Below are 20,297 nucleotides of genomic sequence, written 5' to 3' on the forward strand. Positions count from 1 at the left end.
TAATAATTCTGTATGTAATATATCAGGCTAATCCTTACCAGTAAATAAGATTTGGCTATTATAACATGGAATAGCATGGATCATAGACATTTTTTGCATTCATATTGTCTGGAATCTGTTACAAAGAAGAAAGTTTAACTCAGACTGAGAGTGTGTGTGATTATTATACAGATGCCTGGGCAATGATTGTGCTAGGGCACCTGGGTGGTGATGTTTGTAGTGAATGCCATTTCTTCTGGGTTTCTTTGTTTTTCATTCTTGAAATTAAGTGCTATGTTTCTTCTAAGCAAATCCAAAAGTCTTAGCCAATTGAGAAGTTTGAGAACTTCTAGTTTCGGTATTAGTGGAGACATTACATCTGGTGTTAGTGATGAGAGGTGCAGGGATTGGTGTGCTACATGAGGATTTGGATTTTGATGATCTAGAAGTATGCAAAGATGATAGGTTTCCAATGATTGAGCATGTGGATTTGGGACCATGGCAAAGAGTATGGGAGAAGTGTGTGAAAATGGCATTTTTCCCAGCCCTGAAAAGGGGATTTTACTGGATTTTTTGGGTTTTTAGGTCTTGTGCTGCTGGCCGACAGTCCCTTTACTGGGCCGACCAGCAACCTACCTTATATATATAGCATAGCCTCATCATTCAGTTTTTCACCTCATCAGTCACCTCTAGTGACCACATCAGATAACACCCGCTGCCGCTGCCGCTGCCGCTCTACATTAGCATATCATCATCGTTGTCAGGTCAGCTCCAGCGTTTTCTTCTGTTGCAGATCTTACCTTGGGACTGCAGCCCACTCTCTGCACTTCAGCGTTTTCTTCTGCAGCATACCCTTGGGACAGCAGCCCACTCTCTGCTACAGCATCTCGTTGGGACAGCAGCAGCTCACTCTTTGTTACAGCACATCTGCTTTTTTCTTCTACAGTTCACCTTGGCACAGCAGCCCTCTCTGCTCACCATCTCACATCATCGGGACGGCAGCCCTTTGCTTAGCTTCATCGACACCACACTCGGGATGGCAGCCCTCTTTGCTCCTCTCCACCACTCAGGCATTGCAGCACCCTTGTCACCGCAGCGTGCACCACTTGCACCACTCGGGACGGCAGCCCTCTCTGCTCCTCACCACCAATCAGGTATTGTAGCACCCTCGTCACCAGAGCTTGCACTACTCGGGACGGCAGCCCTCTCTGCTCTTTATCACCCTGCAGGTACCGCAGCACCCTTGTCACCAGAGCCTGCATCATTTCACCTTCCGTTGTCCACTACCACCTCGGAGTGCCTTTGTATCCACCGACGCATGCCTTCGACTCCGACCACCTCTCGGAGTGCCTTTGCCTCACATTGTGTCAAATCCCCCTCGTAGAACGCTCGTGGTACAAGACTCAAAACCTGCAAACAAACCAAACAAACGTGAAGGGGGTGCAGGCGTGACTCACCTTCCAACCTTGACAGCCATGGGTAAGCCCACAAGTCTTGGCTATCCCCACCGAGCCACGATGAAACCGATCCCGTCAAGTGGGAAAGACTCCGTTGGACACCCACACGCTTAATAGCACAACTTTAAAACCACAAATATGAAATGGACAACTTAAAACAACTTGAAAAGTAAATGAACAGAAATGGAAAGATGGACACCAGCACTGGGGCCGGAACGGGCCGACCCCCCCCTCAATATATGATATATTTATTGGGAGTATTTAATGAATACAATGCTCCATGGGTTCTGAGAACCAGATAATGTCCATGTACATATGAAAACAGTACCAAACAAGTAGGCTCGGATTTCGATGAAGAAAACTCGAAGCAGAACGACCACTAGTGTGGCCCAATCTCTGCGGTCCTGTGCTTTCACTGGACTCCGCGGAGAGCGCCTCACTGGTGTTCCGAGACCACGCACAAACAGGCGCTCTCGTACTAACGCCTGGCTCTCCCGATCTCAGCACCTTTGGACCGAGGTTCGCCAATACAGCTTGGACAACCCGGCACCGAACGGGTGTTGGCCGAGCGGGATGAATCTTTTTATCAGATTTAAACATATAACTCTTTACTCAAATCTGAAAATCACTTACTTGTAGATGGTTGATATGAAACCAATACTTGTAGTATGATCATAGTTTCCACGAGTTTCGGAAACGGGGGTGCGGAGCACGGCGGGAAACGGAGTTTCGGAGTTTCGGCCTTCGGGAAGAAACGGGGAAACGGAGTTTCGGTTTTAGGGTTTAATACATACATATATAATTAATAAAAACATTACAAAAGCTTGAAAAATACATCTTTGCTTAAGTAACAAGTTCAATGTCAAAGACTCAAATGATAGATCAAAATTCAGAAATGACAACTGTAGGCTCAAGCCTCAAAAGAGTCAATACAAAACAAGATCCATCATCCATCATCCATCATCCATAATCCATAATCCATATGTATAGACTATAGTAAATACAAAACATGATCAAAAAATATCCATGTGGCTGGCAGGCTGGCAGCAGCTGCTGGCATGACAAAATCCTAGAGCTAAGTGCTCCAAAAATCACTCATCAAGATCATCCATGGAGGAGTCATCCTCCGACTCATGAGAGTCAGGCTCAGATGAAGAAATGGTAGGATCATGGTCCTCTGCCTCTGCTGAAGTGGAAGCGATGGATCCCCCCCTCTGCCTCTGAGAATGGGTGGTGCAGCGGGTGTTGTGGCTCGGCACTGTCAGCTCCTCATAAAGCAAGGTGTACATATCACGCTCATTCTGTGGGATCTCTGGGATGAACCTCTCCCTCATGATGTCGATCTTATCCACATTCACCTGTGAAGGCTCCGGATGTCGGGCATTCCTCTCAAGGAGCTGGAGGTTGCAATGACAAAACACCAACCGCTCTAGCTGAGCGGTACTCAGCCTATTCCTCTTCTTTGTATGGAAGAGGGCCCAAGTGCTCCAATTCCTCTCACATGGACCCGAACTGCAATCCTGTGAGAGCACTCGAATGGCGATGCGTTTCTGTTATTGAAATGCACATACAATTAGAAATTAGAACTAAGTGGAAACAAGAAAGATGCACATTGTACAGTGTACTATGTAAACTGTAGTTAAGGGTAGTGAATTACCAGCGTGGGAGCACAATTTCCATACTTCTCCCACCATGAGACAGGCTGTAGCTGAGTCTCTCGAAGCTTTGCAGTCTCTCGACCAAAGCTCCCTGTCTGGTTGCGAAAGGCCAAGAGATCATCCTCTATACATTTCAGCATGTGCACATTACCAGATGTCAAGTTCCTCATGTATGTCATGAAGCCTTCTTCTAGCTCCTCGTTCTCGTATTGCTCCTCATCTCGCCACAAAGGATGCAATACATGTGCTACTGCATGAATCGGCCTGTGAAACCAATCCCATCGCCGATTCCACACAGCCTTGATTTCATCAACCCTTTAGAGATCAAACCATAAGATAAAAAAGGACAAAAAACAAGAGTCAAGAGTCGAGACCAATGTAAAGACTCAAGAGTAAAATAAAGATAAGAAGTAAAGCAAGGGTAGCCATGACTGAGGAGACTTACTGCTCTGCTCTCAAGTAGTCTTGCTTGTTGAGAGCCTCCCCAATCTTGTCCATGTACTCGTATAAAAGGCCTAGAGTACTGCCCTCCATGTCTGTAATGCGTAACACTGTGTAGATGGGGTTGAGAGTTTTGATCAACCCCTCAACCTCTACCCACCACTCCTCTCTCATGACATCACGCACAAAAGCTCTTGCCTTGGGGCTCTCTCTCTCATCCCACTCTAGCCATTCATTTGAGTAGACAGTGCGTACCAACTCTCTGCGGACTCGCAGGAGTCTCTCAAGCACAATGAACATGTATGCAAATCTGGTGGCTGCAGGCTGCAATAGCTCAAGAGTGCTGTAGGCCCGATACATGCTCAAGACTTTTGGCCTCTTCTTCACAAACTTCACCATGCTTCGTGCGGTGCAAAAGATGGCTTCAACCCATTGTATTTGACCTATGTCCTCAATCAATAAGTCGAGGCTATGTGATGCACAAGGGGTCCACACAATGGCTGGAAATTCATCCTCTAGCATAGAGCCCATAGACTTACAATTACTTCCATTATCTGTCACCACCTGCACAACATTCTCAGGCCCAACTTGCACTATAGCCTCCCTTATATGTGTCCAAATAAATGCACCTGTAACTGTGAGACCTGGGAGGGAGGCATCAATGGCTTTCAAAAACATAGTGCCTTTGCAGCATGACACCAAAACATTGTATACATTTCTCCTGCGTACATCTGACCACCCATCACACAATATAGTGCAGCCATACTTTTTCCATGTTTCCTTCAAGGGCTCTAGCTGCACTTCTATGCATGATTTTTCCCGCTTTAGCTCTCGTGTCCGCAGAGCCTCAGATGTAGGGCCATCCCACTCGCATCCAATGCGGCTGATGGCCCTCATGGTCTTCCTCCATTGATTTGTCTTGGCCACATGAAAGGGAATGGCACACCGTATGAACATCCGGGTGAGCTCCCTAGTTGCCTCTGCAATTGCTTGCTTTTGAAATCCTGCTTGGATGCTAGCCCTTTGTACAGTATTTTTTGGAAGGGTGTCTTGTGAATGTGATACATCACCTGGCAAAGGAGTCCTCCTTGCATGCACACCCGACACTGAGGTAGAGGAGAAATCTGATCCTGTGTCTCTGCCTCTGGCCCTCTTTGCTGCTGCTGCTTGACTTGAACCAGCTTCATGCTCTTGACCACCCATTGCTGTAGATACTTCCTCTTCGGGAACGGCAAAACGCTTTTGCCTCCACATTTCAAGGCTTTTCCGAACATCTAGAGGAACAGAGGGGCATGGCCCTACATCTTTGTTTGGAACATGAGCAAGATGGTCCTTCACACGGGTGACACTCCCCGTTTTGACCAACCCACAATATTTACATCTCCATTTCCTGGAGCCACCAGATCCTGCATAAGCCCCCACTTGCTCCACATGCTGCCAAAAAGGATCCGGAGTCCGAGCCATGTTACTTACTTGTGCGGTTCGAGGTCGGAAGACTCGGAGAGATTCGAGAAGTGGAGGCTGTTTTTCTGGTCCTGCAGGCTGCGAGCAAGGTGTGACTCCTTCTTGCTTGGTAGAGCTTAGATGGCAAAGGTGGAGGCCCCAAGTAGAGAGGTAGAGGGCGTGGTAGAGGGCTGATGTGGAGGTAGAGGAGTAGAGGGCAAGGTAGATGGCTAGAGCAGCTCCAAACAGGCGGCGGAAAGAAGCGAAAAATGCCGGCGAAGAGAGCACGCGGGTTTTTGAACCCTGGAAAAAAATAAAAGCCAGAAACGCCGTTTCCGTTTCTGGAAACGTTTCCGAAACGTTTCGGCGTTTCGGTGCTCCAGAAACGCCGTTTCTGGAAACTATGAGTATGATGAAGTCTTCCAGGTGATGCGAAGTCCCTTTGATGAAGACTCAGTCGCCTCGTGGTGAACCACCAAGGCAAGTACCACCCCAAGAAATAACAGCCACCTGTTGTGAGAGAAAGAGAACCCACTTGGAGGAGAGGCCTGGCTGCAGTGGAGAGAAGATGGCCCACGTTTGCTGTATGCCGTACACAGGCGCCTGGCTGCAGTACAGTTGCTGCCTGTAGTACAGATGCGCAGCCACCTAGGAGGGAACAGAGATGCGACCTGAAGTGGGGCAGCCGCCTGTGAGGAAGGGCACCTGGCTGAAGTGTGTGCAGTCGGCTGGGAGAGTATAGGAGCCGCCAGCAGTCAGGTGTAGTCGCCTGTATGAGCAGCAGCCTGTAGGAGATGGCGTAGAGGAAGCAGCCGCCTCAAAGAAGCATGCGCAGCCTGTGTGTAGCACACCTGCAATCTGTGCTGACCGCCTGTAGAGAGTTTGGCGCAGGCAGCAGCAGCATAAGCACCCCCAGCAGCAAGCGTAGCAAAACTCCAGCCGTCAGGAAGCTTACGAAGGGTGATGAAGCAACGCCAGGAAGAAGCGATGATATTTTTACGCTTGAAGGGGTAAACCTTTTTAATAAAATTTAATGTGAAGGTACAACTCAAGATTTCCACGCTTGCATGAAAGGGGACTAGTGGGGGTTGGTGACCATGCCCACCCCCACACTCACTTAAAAGTGAGGCTCCCCACCTTGGCCCCTAAGTGGGTGCCCACTTTTAAATGAGTGTGAACCCCTAACCTTATAAAACAAAGGGGTTAGAATTAAATAACATTAAACAACATGTACCATATACTTACCACCTGTTCACATGCACTGAAACTTGTCAGAATACAGGGCAGACTTCACGACTCACTGGCAGGCGTCCCCGCTCAGTAAGTAACACGTCAGGCAGGCAAACACACAAATACATGTCATGCGAAAACAGTTTCAAGCATGCAAATCACGTGTGCATGTGCAAATAGTAACATGGACATATCTCCCGTTCATGGAACATGTACAAAATATCTGTCGGCACAGAACTGGCACGACATAAAACATAAAAACCTGGTCTTCCTATGGAGTGACAGTCCCATAGGTAAGACACAGTTCCAGGCACGAGTTTCCCTATGGTGTGACAGTCCCATAGGCAAAACACGGCACGAATACTGGCTCTTTCATGGCATGACAGTCCCATGGATCGAGCACAGTCCAGGTCATACACGGGTGGCACTGATCTGGCTCCCGTCCATACGACACCATCCTGCTAACACACGGGTGGCACCAGTCTGGCTCCCGTCCATGTCAGCAAAATACTGGCCTCTTCACATGAGACACCGGCCTGGCCTCAAGTGAACGAGACGCAAAAACTAGGAATGGACCAAATGGTCGGCCAATTGGTGACACACGAGCTGAGCTAACTAGATGGACATACCGACCAATCTCTACCTCGTGACGTCCCATACCGCCACGAAGCTACCCTTGCGGGCCTCGAGACTGCTACCGGCCTTGGCTGCATAAAGCAGGTGCACGTATGCACTAGATCCAGGCTCCCGACCATAGAGCTTTCACAAAGACACACGAGACTCTATGATATAGTGACATGGGACGGGGGGAACGGACCCTAGGGACGGGGAACGTGCGGGACGTCTGCGGGACGGGGACGGATTCTTGACGGCGATGTGGGGACGCCGGGAACGCGTTCCGGGAACGGCGTTCCCTGTCCGTACGGGGACGGTCAAACAGACCGTCGGCGGCAGTTTTGGACCGTTGGCGGGGCGCCAACGGCTATCTGTCATGGCCGTTTCCCTTGCGCCACTCCTCCAAGGTGTCACCAATTGGCCGACCATTTGGTCCATTCCTAGTTTTTGCGTCTCGTTCACTTGAGGCCAGGCCGGTGTCTCGTGTGAAGAGGCCAGTATTTTGCTGACATGGACGGGAGCCAGACTGGTGCCACCCGTGTGTTAGCAGGATGGTGTCGTATGGACGGGAGCCAGATCAGTGCCACCCGTGTATGACCTGGACTGTGCTCGATCCATGGGACTGTCACGCCATGGAAGAGCCAGTATTCGTGCCGTGTTTTACCTATGGGACTGTCACACCTTAGGGAAACTCGTGCCTGGAACTGTGTCTTACCTATGGGACTGTCACTCCATAGGAAGACCAGGTTTTTATGTTTTTATGTCGTGCCAGTTTTGTGCCGACAGATATTTTGTACATGTTTCATGAACGGGAGATATGTCCATGTTACTTTTTGCACATGCACACATATTTTGCATGTTTGAAACTGTTTTCGCATGACATGTATTTGTGTGTTTGCCTGCTTGACGTGTTACTTACTGAGCGGGGACGCCTGCCAGTGAGTCGTGAAGTCTGCTCTGTATTCTGACGAGTTTTAGTGCATGTGAACAGGTGGTAAGTATGTTGCACATGTAGCTTTTAATTTTTTTATTCTAACCCTTTAATTTATAAGGTTAGGCGTTCACACTTATTTAAAAGTGGGCACCCCCTTTGGGCACCCACTTTGGGGCCAAGGTGGGGAGCCCCACTTTTAAGTGAGTGTGGGGGTGGGCATGGTCACCAACCCCCACTAATCCCCCACATGCATGCGTGGGTATCACTAAGGTTATCTTCACTTTAATTTTATTAAAAGAGACTCCCTTCTTCAAGCGTGGAGCCATCGCATCTATCTGGCGTTGATTCATCACCCTTCGTGAAGGAAAGCTGGGCGTTCAGTTTCCACGTTTTCTTCATTTTACTCCATCGCATGTTCTCCCAGGCGGTTGTGCGCTTCACTAGCCTCTCCCACACTTGCAACAGGCGCATGCTCTCAAGAGAGGCCATCTCCTCTTCAGGTCATAACCAGGCTGCTGTACACTGCAGTCAGGTCACTACAGCAGCACAGAGGCGGCTGTTCCTAACTACAGCGTGCTGTCTCTGCTCCCACAGGCGACTGAACATCCAGCAAGAGGCGCTGCCCTTTTTCCTCTGCGTGAGTTCTTCTGCAGACTGCACGTTGCTTCCATAGGCGGCTGTTTACCCACAGGCTGTGCTGCCTAGTTCCTTTGCAGGCAGACGTAGGCCATCTCCAGCAGCATATTACAGCAACCAGTTGTTGTTCCATCACCAGCAGGCCACGCTCCAGCTACTCAGGTGGCTGTATCTTCATGCGTAGCTGCTTCTGTTGGTAGCTGTGTTCCTACAAGAGGACTTTACCTCTCCTAAGGCGGCAGCTCCATCTTCTGTTTGGTTAAAGGTTGTACTTCTTTCCCGTTGGTGGCTACAAGAAGTCTTCACATCTCTTGGGTGGTATCAAAGTCTACACAAACACCACAAGTTTTGGTTTCCTATCAACCATCTACAAGTAAGTGATTTTCAGATTTGAGTAAAGTATTATATGTTTAAATCTGATAAGTGATTCATCCCTCTACGGCCACACCCGTTCGGTGCCGGGTTGTCCAAGCTGTATTGGCGAACCTCGGTCCAAAGGTGCTGAGATCGGGAGAGCCAGGCGTTAGTACGAGAGCGCCTGTTTGTGCGTGGTCTCGGAACACCAGTGAGGCGCTCTCCGCGGAGTCCAGTGAAAGCACAGGACCGTAGCGATTGGACCACACTAGTGGTCGTTCTGCTTCGAGTTTTCTACATCGAAATTCGAGCCTACTTGTTTGGTACTGTTTTCATATGTACATGGACATTATCTGGTTCTTGGAACCCATGGAGCATTGTATTCATTAAATACTCCCAATAAATATATCATATATTGAGGGGGGGGTCGGCCCGTTCCGGCCCCAGTGCTGGTGTCCATCTTTCCATTTCTGTTCATTTAAATTTCAAGTTGTTTTAAGTTGTCCATTTCATATTTGTGGTTTTAAAGTTGTGCTATTAAGCGTGTGGGTGTCCAACGGAGTCCTCCCCACTTGACGGGATCGGTTTCATTGGTATCAGAGCACGGTTGTTTCCCTCTTCCTAGTGGGGAAACGAACCTGTGTACTGGACATCCCGCTTTTAGCAAACTTTGAACACAATGGACAGCCAAGGCAAATCTTTGGAAGTACCAAATTCGAGGGGTCCATCTAGTGCTTCTCGTGGGTCTGATGCCCTGCGTGGTAGGCAGAAGCCCCTTGAAAGGATTATGGATAGTGAATCCAAGGGTCAACTGTCTCCAGGAAAGACAGTTATGCTTGAACAAGAGCCTGAAGCTATGAGGGCTGAAATGGAACATATGAGAAAACTTTTGCAGGCTCAAGAGCAAGAATTAAAGTTTTTGCATGAAGATCCCCATCTACAAAGTGCTATTGAAGCCAGGAAGGCTGATGCTATGGTTGATGTAACTTTCGAATCAATGGCTCGTGAAGTGGGCAAGAAACCAAGGGAGTTGGCACTTGCCTATCTCCTTCGCAAAGGTGATATCAAAGAGGGGGATGACGGAGAGCTGAAATTCAGAAATCCACCTCGTTTGAAGCATGGAGATCCCGCATCCCAGAGGCTGAAATCTTTTATGCAAAAGGAAGAGGTGACTGTCACCTCTCGTCATGCATCCTCTCCACAAGGCACTAAGCCTGATAGATTTATGTATGCCAGTGCTCATGGAGGGCATGAAAGTCACATGCATGCCAGACATGTACTTCATGGTGACAGGTCTACTTTCAGAAAATTTTTGCCTTCTGAGTTGTCTCATGGAGAGACCATGCCATATGCAAGTAAGTCACATGCATCTGAGCTTTGAGTTCGTGGAGCACATGCCACCGTGCCCCATGAAGCTTCTATGACGGCCCATGGAGCCCATGCAGACAGGGCTACCCCGTTGGATAAGGGGAAAAGAAAAAGAGAAGACCATGAGCCTCATGCCAAGAAGCTCAAGGAATTCAAAGCAAGTGATAAATCTGTCAAATTTGATGTCTTTCATGGTGAACATGATGCTTCTAAGGTGTTAGCGTTTGTGGCACAGTTCGACATTGCTTTTAGTGATGAGGATTTCACAGAAAAGTCGAAGGTGCGCCATGCTAGCATGTTTCTGAAAGGCACTGCTGCCCATTGGTGGATCACTGAAAAGATCACCAAGGATCCCATCTCTACTTGGAAGGAATTCAAAGATAGATTTTATGCTCAGTTCTTGCCACCCAATGCGGAGCAAACTCTCACTCAAAAGTGGGACAGGCTGGAACAAAAAGATAATGAAAGTGTGCAACAGTATGTTAACAAATTTTGGAAAGTGTTGCTGGAAGTGACTCCCTTCATGCAAATCACTGAGGATGAAAGAAAGAGGAAGTTTCGTTCTGGATTGCAACCTGCTTATAGATCGGGTATTGAATTGCACCCAAAACATACGTTGCAACAACTCACAGCTTCTGCCCTTGCTACGGAGCAATTGGTGCTCAAGATCAAGCAGGATCAAGGAGGTTCCAAGGGGAAGGACAAGGCTGTCCCAAATCAGCAAAAGGGTGGACAGCCACCTAAAAAGAACTTCCGGGAGCCTTACAAGGGTGGTAAAGCTGAAAATAACACATCTAAAGAACAGGGCCCAAGGAAGAACAAATTTGGACTAACCCCGGAGCAAAGAGAGCAATATGCCAAGGATGGAAAATGCTTTTCTTGTGGTAGCAAAGACCACATGTTTTGGCAATGCCCAGATCGCAAACCAAAGCACGAGGACAAGCACACCAAAGCAAATGTTCATGCAGTTCCTGATGTGCAAGGTAATACAGGTCATGATGCAAAAGAGCGTATGGTTTGCAAGGCTTGGGGGCAAATCAAGGATCAGCCCGCACTCTTCATGTTTGATGACTGTGCAACTGACAATTTCATCTCTATGCAAATGGCAGCTGCATTGGGTATTGAGGTTGAAAACATGGGACCTCAGATTGAAGCCGAAGCTGCATTTATTGGTAAAGAGGTGCAGGTTACCCCTTTGATTGGGAAGTTGCGTATCCATATACAGGGCTACCTTGACAATGAGCATTTCTTAGTTGCTCCTTTGAATGGATGTGATGTATTGTTGGGCAAGCCGTGGCACCATAGGCTTGAGCCCCGCAAAGACTACAAGTCTAATATGATTTCTTTTATGCATAAAGGCCGCATGCATTTTATTGATGCTGGCAAAGAAGGGGATTCTATCCCAGTTGTATCACACATCCAAATTAATAAAGCAATGAAAAAGAGTCTTTCAGCGTACTTGGTTTTTGTGCGTGATAGTCTTGTGCCAAATCATCAAAATGTGGATGCTATGTCTAATGATAGGCTGAATTTTCTTAATGCATTCAACGACTGTTTTGCTGACTCGTTGCCAGGTGAATTACCTCCCCAAAGGCCCGAAGATCAAGACCCGAAGATCACCGTATAGATCTTGTGCCAGGTAGTTCTCCACCTAACAAACCCGCATACCGAGTGAGTGCTGCACAACAAGAAGAAATTATGAAGCAGGTAAACGAGCTTTTAGAGAAAGGTTTGGTTCAGCCCAGTTCCTCACCTTACTGCTCTCCTGTGCTTCTTGTTCAAAAGAAGGACGGATCATTCCGTATGTGTGTAGACTATAGAGCTTTGAACAAGCTTACCATCAAGAACAGATTTCCTATTCCACGTATTGATGATATCTTGGATAAGCTTGATGGCTCAGCTTGCTTTAGCAGACTTGATTTGAAGAGTGGTTATCACCAGATACGCGTGGTGCCACAAGATGTCCATAAGACTGCATTCAGGACAGCCTTCGGATTATATGAATTCTTGGTAATGCCTTTTGGTCTCACCAATGCTCCTGCTACTTTTAATCGTATGATGGATAGGATATTCCGACCCCATCGCAAGTTTACAGGAGTCTTCTTTGATGATATCTTGGTTGTCTCCAAGAATGAGCAGGAACACAGAACTCATTTGGTCACAGTGTTCGAAGAGTTGCGGAAGCATAAACTTTTCGTCAATGCCAAGAAAAGTGAGTTTTTCCTTTCAGAGATTCATTATCTGGGTCATATTGTATCCAAGGATGGAGTTACAATGGATCCTGCAAAGATAGAAACTATTCGGAATTGGCCCGAATTGCAAAACGTACATCAAGTACGTAGTTTTCTGGGATTATGTTCGTACTAAAGGCGTTTCATAAGGCATTTCGCCATGATTGCCACTCCTCTACATGATCTCACGAAGAAGAAAACTGCTTTTAAATGGACTTCAAAGGAACAGGATGCTTTCTTGCAGCTCAAGCATGCGATCATATGTGGTCCAGTATTGATTGTTCCTGACTTGCACAAGTCATTCGTGGTTGAATGTGATGCTTGTGGTGATTGCATAGGAGCTGTCCTAAATCAAGAAGGGCATGCAGTTGCATACGAGAGCCGTCGTTTGCATGATGCTGAGCTTCATATGGATATCTATGAGAAAGAGCTCTTGGCTGTAATTCACGCCTTAAAGATTTGGAAACATTATCTTCTTGGGGCTGAATTTGTAGTCAAGACAGATCATCAAAGCTTGAGATACTTTCTATCTCAAACCAAGCTTTCAGAAAGGCAGATGAGAATGGCAAACTTTCTTTCCATGTTTCATTTTCAGATTGTGCATACTCCCGGAAAGAAAAATGTGGTGGCCGATGCACTATCTAGGAGGCCTTATGTTGCTGCAGTCTCAGTGGCCTCTCATGGAGATCTATCTGCTATGAGAGATTTGTATCATTTGGATGCTGATTTTTGCCATATATGGACTGATTTGATGGCTGGTCATTCACATGCCTCTTATGTTATCAACGAGGGTTATCTCATGAAGGATAATTGCCTATGTGTGGTGAAGGATTTGCGTTCAAAGGTTATGGACGAATGTCACGCTCCACCTTATGCTGGTCATAGAGGTATTATGCCTACTACTCGCATGATTCAGAGGTATTTCTTTTGGCCAAGCATGCGTAAAGACATTGAGGCTTATGTGCGTGCATGTATTACTTGCCAAAAGGTGAAATTTGATAGGCAAAAGCTTCCAGGTTTGCTTCAGCCATTGCCCATTCCCTCGCAACCTTGGGAAAGTATCACGATGGATTTTATTATGGATTTGCCTAGATCCCAGCATGGGAATGATGCTATTTGGACTATTGTGGACAGGTTTAGCAAGCAAGCTCACTTCTTGCCCGTCAAGAAAACCATTAAAGCTGATCATATGGTAAAGCTTTTTCTTGCTAATATTTTCAAGCATCATGGTAGGCCTAAATCCATTGTTGGGGATAGAGATCCCAGGACTACAAGACTATTTTGGAGGGCTTTGTTTGATAATATGGGTACTAAGCTTGAGTTTTCATCAGCTTATCATCCCCAAACGGATGGCCAAAGTGAAGCTGCAAATTCGGCCGTATTGGATTTGTTGAAGTGTTATGTGGCAGATCAAAAGAGTGCATGGGAGAAGTATCTTCCACTTGTTGAGTTTGCCTACAACAATACAATCCATGCTTCCACAGGAAAGGCTCCGTTTGAGATTATTTATGGCAGAGTGGTCTTGCCACCCATCCTTCGTACCAAGGATGAGATTTTTGCAGCTGATGAATATGTTCGTGACTTGGATGTTGCCTTTGGTCAGGTGCGGACAGCCATTGCAAGATCTCAGGATAAGCATAAAATGGCTGCTGACAAGCATAGAAGGGACATGGAAGTCAAAGAAGGTGATTGGGTATTGCTGAAATTTGAGAAGGCTAGGCTTCGGAAGAGGCCAGGACGAGAAGGATCATATCCTAAGCTTTCTCCTCGCTATTATGGACCCTTCAAGGTGATTCACAAAATCAATGAAGTGTCCTACAGACTTGCTTTACCTAGTCATTGGAAGATTCACAATGCTTTTCATGTGAGTCTATTTCGGAAATATGTGGGGCCAGATCCTGATGAGCCTGTCACAGAAGATCCGCCAGAAATTGAAGAGCTTGAGGAGATCCTCCAGCCAAAACAGATTGTTTTTCACAAGGAGAGAAAGCTACCTGCAGGAAAGCTTTCCAGGAGATACCTTGTGAAGTTTAAGAATTATTTGCCTATTGATGCCAAATGGGTAAATGAAGATTATTTTGCAGATTATCCGCAATTATTGCAGGCATATCTTGAGGCTTTTCAGTTGAGGTCAACTCTTCAGAAGCCCGAGAGGGATGTCACCAATTGGCCGACCATTTGGTCCATTCCTAGTTTTTGCGTCTCGTTCACTTGAGGCCAGGCCGGTGTCTCGTGTGAAGAGGCCAGTATTTTGCTGACATGGACGGGAGCCAGACTGGTGTCACCCGTGTGTTAGCAGGATGGTGTCGTATGGACGGGAGCCAGATCAGTGCCACCCGTGTATGACCTGGACTGTGCTCGATCCATGGGACTGTCACGCCATGGAAGAGCCAGTATTCGTGCCGTGTTTTACCTATGGGACTGTCACACCTTAGGGAAACTCGTGCCTGGAACTGTGTCTTACCTATGGGACTGTCACTCCATAGGAAGACCAGGTTTTTATGTTTTTATGTCGTGCCAGTTTTGTGCCGACAGATATTTTGTACATGTTCCATGAACGGGAGATATGTCCATGTTACTTTTTGCACATGCACACATATTTTGCATGTTTGAAACTGTTTTCGCATGACATGTATTTGTGTGTTTGCCTGCTTGACGTGTTACTTACTGAGCGGGGACGCCTGCCAGTGAGTCGTGAAGTCTGCTCTGTATTCTGACGAGTTTTAGTGCATGTGAACAGGTGGTAAGTATGTTGCACATGTAGCTTTTAATTTTTTTATTCTAACCCTTTAATTTATAAGGTTAGGCGTTCACACTTATTTAAAAGTGGGCACCCCCTTTGGGCACCCACTTTGGGGCCAAGGTGGGGAGCCCCACTTTTAAGTGAGTGTGGGGGTGGGCATGGTCACCAACCCCCACTAATCCCCCACATGCATGCGTGGGTATCACTAAGGTTATCTTCACTTTAATTTTATTAAAAGAGACTCCCTTCTTCAAGCGTGGAGCCATCGCATCTATCTGGCGTTGATTCATCACCCTTCGTGAAGGAAAGCTGGGCGTTCAGTTTCCACGTTTTCTTCATTTTACTCCATCGCATGTTCTCCCAGGCGGTTGTGCGCTTCACTAGCCTCTCCCACACTTGCAACAGGCGCATGCTCTCAAGAGAGGCCATCTCCTCTTCAGGTCATAACCAGGCTGCTGTACACTGCAGTCAGGTCACTACAGCAGCACAGAGGCGGCTGTTCCTAACTACAGCGTGCTGTCTCTGCTCCCACAGGCGACTGAACATCCAGCAAGAGGCGCTGCCCTTTTTCCTCTGCGTGAGTTCTTCTGCAGACTGCACGTTGCTTCCATAGGCGGCTGTTTACCCACAGGCTGTGCTGCCTAGTTCCTTTGCAGGCAGACGTAGGCCATCTCCAGCAGCATATTACAGCAACCAGTTGTTGTTCCATCACCAGCAGGCCACGCTCCAGCTACTCAGGTGGCTGTATCTTCATGCGTAGCTGCTTCTGTTGGTAGCTGTGTTCCTACAAGAGGACTTTACCTCTCCTAAGGCGGCAGCTCCATCTTCTGTTTGGTTAAAGGTTGTACTTCTTTCCCGTTGGTGGCTACAAGAAGTCTTCACATCTCTTGGGTGGTATCAAAGTCTACACAAACACCACAAGTTTTGGTTTCCTATCAACCATCTACAAGTAAGTGATTTTCAGATTTGAGTAAAGTATTATATGTTTAAATCTGATAAGTGATTCATCCCTCTACGGCCACACCCGTTCGGTGCCGGGTTGTCCAAGCTGTATTGGCGAACCTCGGTCCAAAGGTGCTGAGATCGGGAGAGCCAGGCGTTAGTACGAGAGCGCCTGTTTGTGCGTGGTCTCGGAACACCAGTGAGGTGCTCTCCGCGGAGTCCAGTGAAAGCACAGGACCGTAGCGATTGGACCACACTAGTGGTCGTTCTGCTTCGAGTTTTCTACATCGAAATTCGAGCCTACTTGTTTGGTACTGTTTTCATATGTACATGGACATTATCTGGTTCTTGGAACCCATGGAGCATTGTATTCATTAAATACTCCCAATAAATATATCATATATTGAGGGGGGGGTCGGCCCGTTCCGGCCCCAGTGCTGGTGTCCATCTTTCCATTTCTGTTCATTTAAATTTCAAGTTGTTTTAAGCTGTCCATTTCATATTTGTGGTTTTAAAGTTGTGCTATTAAGCGTGTGGGTGTCCAACGGAGTCTTTCCCACATGACGGGATCGGTTTCACAAGGCTCCAAAGCTTCTTCCTTGAGTCTCTCTCTCCCACATGGCTCCCCTCTTCTTCTATATAAGAGACCTCTACCTCCATGCTCTCCTCAAGCCCTCTCCTCTCCAAGCTCTCTCTCTCCAAGACCCAAGGCTCAAGCTCTCCCTCTCCAAGCTCTCCTTCTCCAAGCTCACCCTCTCCAACCTCTCCAAGCTCACCCTCTCCAAGCTCTCCTTCTCCAACATCCAAGCTCTCCCTCTCCAAGCTCACCCTCTTCAAGCTCTCCTTCTCCAACATCCAAGCTCTCCCTCTCCAAGCTCACCCTCTCCATTGTCCAAGCTCTCCTTCTCCAACATCTCCATCCCGATTCTCCGTCTTGACTCTTTCTCAAGCTCTACCATCCATCTCAAGCTCTGCTCTATCACTATGGCATCCTCTTCTCAAACCCCTTCCTCTCCTCAACCCGGGTCCGCCGCCGCCTCCACCACTTCAACACCCGCTCCATCACGAAGGAGGAGGCCCGCCGTACATCGATGGAGTTGGTGGGATGAGGTAGAGTGCTCGCAATACAGTCAAGGGGGTGGTTCAAGACCATGGGTATGTAAGCTTTGCGGCTACAAGCGAACCGGCGGTGCCCACAAAGTGCGTGCTCACTTCTTGCATGTCTCGCATGTAGCGTCCTCCTCAACACGATTCTTCCACTTGAACTTGTATTCCGTGATAAGTGTATTACGCAATTGTCTTTCACGAAATCCAAGAATCTTTCTAGATTCGTGTGGAACAAATGTCATGTCTTCTCGACATCTATGATTTCTTGAGGAGTAACTAACTGGTCTATTCCACCCAGTACTTTGTTAAGTCTATTGACATAAAATACAGGATGAACTTTCACATGAGAAGGCAAATCCAATTCATATGCGACTGAACCAATCCGTCGTGTAATACGAAATAGTCCACAGTATCTAGGGGATAAAGTCTCAGAATCTTTTGGAACTTGCAAATACACCATCGTTCCTTCAGAGAACTCTCTGGGTGAACGATGTCTATTAGAATAAAATAAAATTTGTCTCTATCTTGAGCACTTCTAATAGATTCTTTCGCAACTTGTAACATTTCTTGCATATCTTGTAAAAAATTACGTGCTGCATCATGTTGAAGTCTTGAAAATCTCACTGTAACAAGTGATGGAGGTTGAAAACCATACATAAGCATGAAAGGACTAAAACCTGTACTCGTATGCTTAGTACTATTATATGCAAATTCTAACATAGGAAGATAATCCTCCCATGAACTCGTCTTTTGGAGACATGTGCTCGAAGCATATCCTCCAAAATCTGATTCACTCTTTCAGTTTGGCCATCAGATCGAGGATGATATGAGAAACTTAAATTCAAAGTTGTTTCCAACTTCTCAAAAACAAGTCTCCAAAAGTCCTTGTAAACTTAGAGTCCCTATCACTGACTATGTCCTATGGTAACCCGTAGTTAGTCGATTCTGTCTTAAAATAGTTAAGACAATCATAAGGTGTCTAACGTGATCCTCAGGAGTACGACTATATATCAAAATATTATCTAGGAATACAATCACAAATTTTTTCAAATGTCCACGAAAAAGATCGTTCATTATTTGTTGGAAAGTGGCTGGAGCATTGGTTAATCCAAAAGGTAATACAAGAAACTCGTAATGGCCATACCTAGTCCGAAAGGCGGTTCTTTCGACATGCCTTTCATGAATACGTATCTGGTGATAGTCAGTACGTAAATCTATCTTCGCGAAATATTTCGCTCCGACTAACCGGTTAATCAGGTCATCTGATCTAGGGAGAGGATAATGGTTCTTATATGCTTGTTTAATCTCTTGTAATCTATACACATTCTCTAGGTGTTGTCCCTCTTTCTCTTGAGTAACACAGGTGCTCCCCAAGGTGATTTACTTGGATAGATCTAGCCCATCCTCCAATAATCTTCGAGTTGTGTGGCCAACTCATCTTTCTCGGCTTGGCTCATCCTGTAAGGTGGAATACTAACAGGGTGAGCACCAGGGACTATGTCAATACGATGATCTACTGCCCTTTCAGGTGGTAAGCTTGATGGCAGTTCCTTAGGAAATACATCTTGAAACAATTAAGTATCTTCTTTAATTCGTTGCTTTCAAACACACTTAAGTCATTGATATCCATAGTAGGTATGAGAAATGAAGAAAGTGGAATCAAGACACAACGGAAAGCAGTATACAAAAAAGAATCCATTATATTACCAAAATCAACTGTATTCACAAGAGGTCCCTGAGAGGGATGCATACAATCACCTAAGATACAATACTGGGTGTTCCTATGTTCAAAAGAAAAAGTATGACTAGACCAATCTATCTGGACATGAAGAGTCTTAAACCACTCAATCCCTAATAATAAGTCTACATGCTCTAGGTGCATAATATAGCACTCTAGAGTATCTTCGTAGTCCTGAATTTGGATCGGTAGTGTCTCCACCTTTCGATCCCATACTTGCCGACCCGCAGGTAGGCGTACCTCATAGGTATGATCGATGGGTGTTGTGTCAAGACTCAATTTTTGCACAAGTTTGTAATTAACAAAATTGTGTGAGCTGCCAGGGTCTAGAAGAATGTGGATTCTATGGCCATTCACTTCTCCATAAACTCGAAGAAGATCATGTACGCCAAAAACTTTAGAGTTGAATAGACAATCAGAACATGAACTAGGGCGAGAAAGTACAGTAACTTACGTACCTGTCAAAGACAAGTGGTTAGGTGTCTTTGGCTTGGGTCTTGCGTTGGTCTTGGCACCCTTCTGCTTTGGGCACTCGTTATGCATATATCCTTTTTCTTCGCAGATGAAACAACGTCCCTTCTTCTTGAGCTTCAAAGCCTTAAGGAGATGTTTTTTCTTCGCTGGGGTCAAAGTTGAATTCTTTGAAGGTTGGTTCGAAGACTTTCCTTCAGTTGTGCTAGCCATCGGTGCGGAGAACTTCCTTTTGTGCTTGTTCCCTTGCTCGGTCACGGGTTTCGACTTGGAAGAGACCATTGTATCATCATAGATACGAGCGAAATGAATGACCTCGTCCAAAGTTTTGCATTTGTTGTTTTTAATCTGTAAACGGTACGAGTCGGGTAAACCGGCTACGAAGAATCCCAAAAGAGTAGTAAGATTCATCTTCGTAGCTTTCATCTGCAAGTCTCTAAATTTCTGGAGGTGGACCTCATAAGTGAGGTTTTGCGAGGTCATGGTCAAAGTAGCAAACTGGGCAACAATATCATAGTCATCCTCTTTCTTGAGGAATTCTTCGAACTGTGCCCAAGTCGTTGGTTTAGGGTTGAGTTCTTTCCACCAAAGCAAAACTTTGCCTGAGAGGAAACCTGCTGCTAATTGGATCTTTTTGCCATCGTCATATGGATGAAACTGAAAATGGACCTCCTACTTATGTAGCCAAGTGTCCACTATCTCCTTGGTACGTTGCTTTTGCTCGCCACCAAACTGTTCCGGAGTAATATTGGGGCCTAAAGCAGATGCCAAAGTATCCATACCCGAAAGAGTAGATAGGGTAGTGGTCAAATGGAGTTCTGTAAAGCCTGCATCTGCACGGCGATTTGTGCTTGATGTTTCGAGGAAGAAGCTTCGAGAGCAACTTTAAACTCTTGGAAATCTGGTTTTGAAACAAAATCGTCGAAAAACTCCACTTCACGCTTTTGTGT

At 46.5% G+C, this 20,297-nt stretch overlaps 2 protein-coding genes across 2 annotated transcripts in view; one reads left to right on the forward strand and one right to left on the reverse strand.

Moving 5' to 3' along the window:
* The window catches only part of LOC147604468 (5'-adenylylsulfate reductase-like 4), a 43,602-nt gene that overhangs the window by 7,873 nt on the left and 15,432 nt on the right, over positions 1-20,297 (forward strand). The window lies entirely within an intron of this gene.
* On the reverse strand, positions 2,119-4,565 carry LOC147604469 (uncharacterized). The gene is made up of 3 exons (XM_086794543.1): positions 3,540-4,565; positions 3,094-3,409; positions 2,119-2,986 (listed from the first exon to the last, which is right to left on the reverse strand). Exons 1-3 carry the CDS (start codon positions 4,490-4,492, stop codon positions 2,528-2,530), a joined length of 1,728 nt encoding a protein of 575 aa, XP_086650669.1. The 5' UTR covers positions 4,493-4,565; the 3' UTR covers positions 2,119-2,527.

Source organism: Cibotium barometz, chromosome 61, assembly GCF_041138505.1.
Source record: "Cibotium barometz isolate CiBa-2024 chromosome 61, ASM4113850v1, whole genome shotgun sequence".
Taxonomy (NCBI): Eukaryota; Viridiplantae; Streptophyta; class Polypodiopsida; order Cyatheales; family Cibotiaceae; genus Cibotium; species Cibotium barometz.